Source organism: Haplochromis burtoni, unplaced genomic scaffold (genome assembly GCF_018398535.1).
Source record: "Haplochromis burtoni strain Fernald_Lab_line unplaced genomic scaffold, NCSU_Asbu1 Contig_6, whole genome shotgun sequence".
Taxonomy (NCBI): Eukaryota; Metazoa; Chordata; class Actinopteri; order Cichliformes; family Cichlidae; genus Haplochromis; species Haplochromis burtoni.
In genome coordinates, this window is record NW_024582367.1 from 4,252,553 (window position 1) to 4,260,798 (window position 8,246).

General features: G+C 40.1%; 1 protein-coding gene and 1 non-coding gene across 2 annotated transcripts; both read left to right on the plus strand.

Annotated features, from left to right (window-relative positions):
• Positions 1-89: 89 nt before the first annotated feature.
• trnag-ccc lies at positions 90-160 on the plus strand. The gene has a single exon. It is a non-coding gene; the product is annotated as a tRNA-Gly (tRNA).
• A 1,094-nt stretch (positions 161-1,254) lies between these two features.
• Positions 1,255-7,376, plus strand: fbxw10 (F-box and WD repeat domain containing 10). Its single transcript, XM_014335343.2, has 12 exons — positions 1,255-1,899; positions 2,821-2,973; positions 3,133-3,263; positions 3,405-3,512; positions 3,613-3,719; positions 3,858-4,061; positions 4,207-4,328; positions 5,078-5,232; positions 5,343-5,485; positions 5,572-5,730; positions 5,839-6,137; positions 6,219-7,376. The coding sequence occupies exons 1-12, from the start codon at positions 1,308-1,310 to the stop codon at positions 6,623-6,625; spliced, it is 2,580 nt and encodes an 859-aa protein (XP_014190829.1). The 5' UTR covers positions 1,255-1,307; the 3' UTR covers positions 6,626-7,376.
• Positions 7,377-8,246: the final 870 nt, after the last annotated feature.

An 8,246-nucleotide genomic window follows, 5' to 3' on the forward strand; every position in this document is an offset into this window, starting at 1 on the left:
GCATCCATAAACAAAAGTACACATAATGGTCCAAAACTCGACCAAGCTTCACGCCGATAAATTGCTTTCTATCAGCCCCGCTAACAACGGCGCCGCTGGTGTAGTGGTATCATGCAAGATTCCCATTCTTGCGACCCGGGTTCGATTCCCGGGCGGCGCACGAGTATTTTTGTTTTCCTCTGAAAGAGACTGCGCCTTAAGATTAACCATTTCATGCCCTTAACATTTGACATTAACATTTGATCCTGAGCCATATTATGGAAGTTTGAATTATAGAGGCAGCTAGGTGATCTCAGGTGACCGAACCTGGTGCGAAAGGGCACGAGTGTGTATATAGTGTGTGTATACTGTAGACTATATTAAGAGTATAAGAATACATTTTTTTAATTTTAGGTTCCCTCCTCCTTTCTGTGGTATACCCATCTGGGTTCTCTACATTTTTTACACTATTTTTTTGCGGAAAAAAACCTTTATTAATCTTTGAAGATGTATTTGACACTGTGAAAAACATTATCACAAGAGTTCAATACACTTGGACACTTTTTTGATTATGCTTATTTATTTCTGAATGTGTTTGTTTGGAAACAAACAAACAAATAAACAAAACAAATAGAGGCAGGCAGCCTTTCACACGCAAATTAAAACCACCTTAACTTAATCACCTTATCCTAATCGCATGTATGTCTTTGGATGGTGAGAAACTCCACACAAAACCACCCAGCCACCGTCACTGTACCACCCTTGATTTAATTTGAGCTAATTTTCTTTATAAAGACACTTCATTTTATTATTAAACTAAAATATTTGCATTTTACAGAGTTTTATTTCATTTCTTATTTTTTTTAAACTTTGATTTCACATTATGTTTTCCTGTTGTTTTTTATATTCAAATTTAATTGAGCTTCTTTTCATGTTTAATCAAGCCATTTCCTTTGTCATATTACAATTCATTTTACTGAATAGTTATAATTTGTTTAACCAATTTTTGTTTTGAATGCTGTAAAACGGTAATTTGCCAACGTCTGGGATAAGAAAAGTACATTTTATCCTATTATTTTACCTTATGTTTCTGAAAGGAAAACAACCAAAACAGCAGGAACAGCAATAAGAATAAGAATAAGAATAAGAATCCAACACCTCTGTAAATCAGTCCAGGACACACTAAGCATTTAAATCTTAAAGGCCCTTGGATTTAGTGCCCACCTTATGTACCTAATAAACTGTCTCGCCTACAATCCCGCGCGAGCATCCATTCAGCTGCCGACGCGCTGAACTTGTTGCATGGCAACCAGTTGAATTGTCACTGCATGTTTGTTTTCGTTGTGATGTTAAAGACGAAAAAAATGTTGCCTGGCGCGGACGTGGTGAATGTAAAGGAAACTACTGAAAGCGTCGACATGAAGTCTGTTAATGCCTCGAAGTCTTTCAGCACCAAAAAAGCGGAGGGATGCGTCAGTATGTGCGGTATATGTCCGACCTGCGTCTTTGCCTCCAATCCTCCGGGTTCCAGTCGGTGTCTGTGGAAGGTGTCGGATGAGTTCAAGAGGAGGTTCGCGCTGACGCTCCTTTTACGCTGCAGGAGCGTCCAAGTCCTCGAGAACATCCAAGGTGTGCTGCGTGGCGCGACGTCGTGGACGCTGCACACCTACGCTAGGTCAAGAAGCCCCATCACACCTCAGGAACACCCCTTACGCTTTTCCCACCAAGGTCATGATGGAAAACCCCTGGGAGTGAACGTGAAGGAAATCTGGAAGTGGTTCAGCAGCAGTCCGGACTGGGTCAAGTCAAGCTACGTTTGCCGTATTTTTTCACTGTGTGACTCCGAACTTTTACGGATGGTCGCCAACTTAACCAACGTGCTCCTGATCAGACAGAAAAGTGGATTCCTGGAGTTTAATGGTAAGATCTCAGGAGTGGGAAAGGACTTGGTTTCCACTGCACTGCAATTCCCGCTACGGACCACTAGAGGCCACCAACGACACATATACAGTTATAGAATATACACAATTATAGTAAAAGCAAATTCTTGTTCTATAAGCTTTGCGTTACAAGGGTTGTCTTCTCCCATAATGACTCCAGTGTTAGTCTCCATATAGTTATCGTTTAGCTCAGGGTTACCTTACTTAACAGAAGTCTAATCACATCGCTGCCATTTGGAGCCATTTAATAAACATTCCTCTACAAATATGCCATCTGGGCCAATTGGATGGTTGGTCCAGCTAAGGTGAAGCACTGTGGAAACAAAAGAAGACTGAGAGGGTCTGTACATGTAGAGAGGAGGGTTTTATTGGACAAAGATGTTGAATATGGAGCTGCTAGGCAGAGGAAAAGAGGAAGACCACAGAGGAGATTCATATTTGTAGTGAAGGAGGACACAGAGAGAGAGAGTTGAGATGATTTGCAGAAAAAGAAGATGATTTGATAATGCTTGAGGAAATTAAACCCATTTGCAATTTTGAGTTGAACTGTTACTAGTATTGTAATACAATAGGCAACCCCCCCCCCTCTGAGCCATCTTCTTGTATCATATACTGATTTTATTTAATTCTGTTTTTATTGATGATTTAGATTTAGTTATTGCATTTTATATGGATTTCAAATTATTGATATATTTACTTTATTAAACTGTAATTTCTATAGTATTAGATTTTACCTATTTATTTATTTTATTGTATTCAGATTAGCCCAATCCTGAAAAACTGTGTTTTATTTTATTGTGATATAACTAATTATTTTATTATGTTATATTTAATTTTGGGACACACCAACAAATTAATTTCCTAGTTTTTGGGATCTATAAGGTATGTCTTATCTTTTCAGTAAGTAACCACAATAACAATCATGACAATCAGGAGGAGTCTGAGGACCCTGCTCTAATGGTAGTGCCGGGATCCTCCAAGTCTGTGTCTGGGGTCAGCCGACACAGAGACTTCATAAGCTGCCTACCTGTTGATCTGTCCAAGAGGATATTAGGCAAGTCTTTGCATACTACTGTACTACTGCAGCCTGAATTTGTGAAGTGTGCCGATATGTCCTTAAAGTAAAAATTTCAATGTCACTTATGTCTGCATTTACTAAATATACAGTAAATGTTAAATTGAAAAGGTGCAATGCCGTATGTGTGTTTTGTAGGAATGTTAGGTGAGCATACTTTGATTCATTGCACGGCAGTTTGTCAATACTGGGAGCTACTTGCGAAGGAAACCATGGAGGAAATGAAATTCAGAAGAAATTTTCAGGGCCAAATTATTCCCATGATAGAGGTTGAGATTTTTTTTTTCACATTAAATTATATAAATATTTATAGTGGTTTTAATTAATTAAAATACTTAAAAAAAAATCAGACTTCTTTAGAATAATTTTAAAAAATCTGATCAGTGCTAATCTTTTTTTTTCTGTTACAGGGGTGCAGCAGTGTTAATTTTGTGAGTCCTACTTATGCAAACATTGTTGAAATCCCTGTACCAGTAAAGGATGACAAGGAAGAAGATATTTATTCTACTGTCCACAAGGTTTCACAGAGTCGTACCATCTACACAGTAAACATCAGCTTTTGGAATCAGCCGGAATATTCAACACAGTGATTGTGTGTTTATTTGATTGGTTCTGCAGCTCAAGCCATTTAACTCCGCTTATGCAAACATCAGAACCACAGCAGTGCAAATGGAAGAGCGAAATGTTTACTGCGGTGCATATTTTACCAAAGTGCTGCTGGACAAGTGAGTGTTGATTTCCCTGTATTTTATTTTATTATATTTTTCATAGTGCCCAAATAAACTCTGAAAACAGGAATGAGAAAACGTTTCTACTGGTACAGCTGATGTGATTCAGAGGTGTGCACTTATGTGTTTTTGCAGCGAAGATCCTTATCGGGTGTTGGACTATAGAGGAGGACTGCTGCTGGCCACCGGCTCAAAGGACCGTTTGGTGCGTCTGTTTTATGTGTCATCAGAAACAGAAGACGTGTCGGTGCTGAAAGGACACGTTGGAAGCATTCGGGCAGTGCTGCTCTGTGAGGACAGAGATCTGCTGATAACCGCGAGCTTTGACACAAGTATCAGGTGAAAAAATCATCTAATTTATGAGTAGAATTCTGTGAGTAGATAATAATTGATTATGCAGAAGATGCTGACGACAATGCATTTGCATGAATGAATCTGATTTAATTGATTGTGTTTTGAAGTTTTCCTGTCATCACACTTTCAGGTGTTGGAATTTGAAGACAGACCAGTGTGACATGGCGCTGTACGGTCACACTGGCACCGTCAACTGTCTGGATGCTGATGCTGATAAACTTGTCTCAGGAGCTAAAGACTGTGCAGTTAAAGGTAAGCGGCCACTGATCGGTATACACCATCTTTACATGAGCTCACATTTACATGAGTAAATATAACCACACGTTGTCTTTAATAGAAAAAACAAAAAACACACTTATCACATATTTTCATTTTCCTGTTGAGAAATCGTCTTTTCTAAGAAGCAATTCATATGTCTTATCTTAATCAGTGAGTTTCTTTTAGGTATTTTGGATAAACCCAAATGCAAACCAACCATTTAAGACATACCTGCACTCATATTTGTGGAGAAAAGATTATATGTCATCTAAAATACTGTCAGTGTTTCTTTTAATTATACCCATCTTCAACTGGACAATAATGCAGCATCTAAGCTGCTAGCCAGCGCTGGCATGTCACTCTCATTCTCGCTCTCCTTTACGAGTTTCCAGTGAATTTTAGTCCATTTAAATTTTTTATTTATAACATATCAAACCTTCCACGGCTGGGCTGCTGTGTACATAGCAGAGCTACTGAGACCTTAAAACAGCAGTGGATCAGCTGATCAGGGTCTGTGAGCTGCGGTTTCTTTTAAAGAACTGCTGAAAACAGTTTTTATAGGTTAGCTTTTCCTGAATCTTTCTCCCATTATTTTTATCGTTTACATCTGTCCTGTGAATGGAAATGTGTGTATTGAAATCAGTGTAATGTATGTATATTGTCATGTTTTTACCCTCAGAAAAAAAACTTCCTGTTAACATTTTCATATGTAAGCAAGCTGAAATGAACCATTGCTTTGCCAGTGTGGTGTCTGCAGACCGGGAAGCCTTTTAATGGTTTTAATTTCAAGCACCCCAGTCCTGTCCTATGTGTAAAGGTCAGCAAAACTACTATCTACAGCAGCTGTAAACAGGGCCTTGTTAAAATATGGGACATGGAAAATGCAGCACTCCTCCGGGTGAGAAACATTTGTGGAAAATCAAATACAGAACACTTTGTGTTGTCTGAAGCTGATGAAACATTTCCGTTTTTCCATATGTTGTTCATGAATGTCCCATCTTCCACAAGACAATTGATGCCCACAGGAGTGCAGTGAAGTGCCTGTTCCTTGACGACTGGCACCTTCTATCTGGAGACTGCACTGGCAATGTCATGGTGTGGAGCATCAACCATAATGTTGAGGAGTGTCTTATAACATTCAGCCACCAAAAGTAAGCATGTAACCTCTGAAGCTGCCATGTAGAACAATTTAAATGGGATCTTACTAGGAATACAAGATCTTCTGATTGTTCTGCAGGGAGGTAAAATCTCTTACGCTGCTCTACCTTCGTGTTATTACTGGCTGTGTGGACGGAAAGATTCGCATATTTAATTTCCTCACTGGTGATTGTTTAAGAGAGATCACAGCAGAGACTGGAACAGGTCGTCTCCTGTCCCTGCACTTCCTTGACCAAAGGTGAGTCGGATGACTCGCATGAGCTTGATTATTTTTTTCTTATTACACAATTTTTCTTAGTGCGATCTCTAGCTTGATTTTATACTTTGTCTCACTAATGTTCCTTAGTATATTAGTGAACACGATATACAGCGTGAAGCTCTTCCAGTTTGCCAAAGTGTTCTGGGATTATGCCAGTTCCTCACGGGGAGATCACTGTGATGTGATGCCACAGGATAGTTTGGTTTCTGAGAAATCTGCAGCTTCTCTCAGAAAGTTTCCTCTTTCCGCTCCTGCGGGAGATCACGTGGCACAGTTGCCTTCAACCACCCAAAAGATTCACAGCCATGACTGTATGAAGCCAGAGAGAGGTGAGCGGCTTCACCGGACCCACATCCTGTCCTCCCCCATTAAATGCCAAATACAACGTAAGCATGCTCAAGGTGGAAGAAAAAATATACTTTAAAATTAGTTGATTTGTGTTGTAAGTGGATTTTTTTTCTTCACAGCCAGAGTGTGCAGTGAGATTGCTAAACAGTCAGTGAAGCTTAGCGAGAAGGCTGCAACTGAACGGATAAAGAAGAGAGGCCTTCATCATCCTCTGACACAGGACTGCATCCACCTCCGGGTTAACACTATCCTGAGGTCTCAGTGCACGGAAGAAGTCAGCATCAACATGGAGAGCAAGGCTAGACTGAGAGATTTGTGGGGTCCTCACACAGCTAAGGCTTCTCTGCACTCATCTCCAAAACAGAGCATGCACATGTGCTCACTGCAGGAAACGCACGATGGTCATCCCAGCAGGGCCAAGACCTGTGTCCCAGTTGTGAAACGAACTATCACTGAACATATGACAAACAAACCACAAGGCAGACAGGTTTCCACTGCCCCTAGGGACACAAAAAGAACCCTATAGTCTTTACACACTCAGGCCAATCAAAAGGTGGCCATAGACTTATCAATACATCTTCATAAGATTACAAATAAATCCAAAATGTTACATAAAAACTAGTCCCAGTTTATCCAGGATTAACTCTTTAAGTGGAAAGGATTCGGACAGCTCAGTGACACTGGTGGAAGCAATGAGGGAGGTCACACAAAGCACTGACCAAAAACTGTCCAAGAGGCATACATTACAAAATGTGCATCAATAAATGTTAAGCACTGCACAATGCATGCTTTGCAGATTGTTTATCCAATGAACCTTACCTTGAAATATGTTGTTTCATTAAACTTCCACTAGAGGTCAGTATTGTATCATGTGATAGGTGGTTGAACAGTGACAAAGGCGTATGGTTCTGCAGTATGCTTGAGTTTTTTGTAACAATTACATTTATCATCACTTTAACTTTCTTAAATAATTACATTTTGTTTCCTTTAGAAAATTTTCAGTTTTTGCATACTTTTTATGAAGGTTGAGTTAATGAGAAGAGGGATTATTTCTAAGTTTAATTTGGTTTTGTACTTAGACTGTGTCAAAAATGTAGACGTTTTAATAGTAGTTTAGTTTTTACAAGGAATAGAAACCAGTGAAACTATGAAATTCTCAGATTCCAGCAGCTTATTATACTTTCACCTGTCACTCACATCACCACTGGCCATTTTAGTTTATCTGTCTCAAAAAGAATAAATAAATAAAATTAAGCAACATATCTTTGTAGTCTTTTGAAGCACTACAGAAGCTACAGAGGTAAACCAGCTGAGTGAGCTGGGTTTGTCCTATCCAGAGAGACCTTTCACCCTGCCACCTGCCCTCTAGGCCATGGTGCCTCGAGGGCATCATTGGAAGTCACGAGAGCTGAAGATCAGGGAGAGAAGGTCCTCTGGTTTAAGAGCAGCGGCACAACAGCTGGGCACCTTTGAATAACAAAGGGGTTATGAGGAGAACGGTCTTAGTAACACTTTGGGGAATCTCTTCTTTCATGAGCGCACTGCAGATAATTTGATTTGGTCTGCAGAGAACTGGGGAGAATGGCGCTCCCTTCGTTTTTCCTGCTGCGCTTAACCGAACCCCCACAAGCTGAGTTTAGGTTCATCAGGCAGCACAACCCCCCTTTTGTTTCATCAGGTACGGAGCCTCTTGTTGAGGAGTGTCAGAGCTGTAGGGGTGGATAACAAGCATAAAATCAAAACAAAGTTAGAAAAGAGAAAAGTCTTCATGAATGCTCCCAGACCTTTGAGCTAGCCCTAGAGTTTGCTTGGGGAGAGGAGGGCACAGGTTTATTTATGCACGAGGAGAAGAGGGAAAGAAATGACATGTAAGACGCTCAAAGTTAAAAGGAAAAAAAAAAAAGGTTGGAAGGGTTGGAAGTGGGGGAGAAGGCAACAAAAGGCAATTCAGTGTGCCCCAGCTGACATCAGTCTACATGAATCTGCATCTCCAAAGGTGCATATTTGCATCATAGTTCATTTGTCAAATTAATTTTTCAAATGTTGTCATGCTGTGTCAGCGGCAGGTTTGAGCTTCCAACTTCATCTTGAATAGTACCATCTTTGCAGGCCAAGTCAGTCATGGTACAGAATGTGATTAAGAAAAT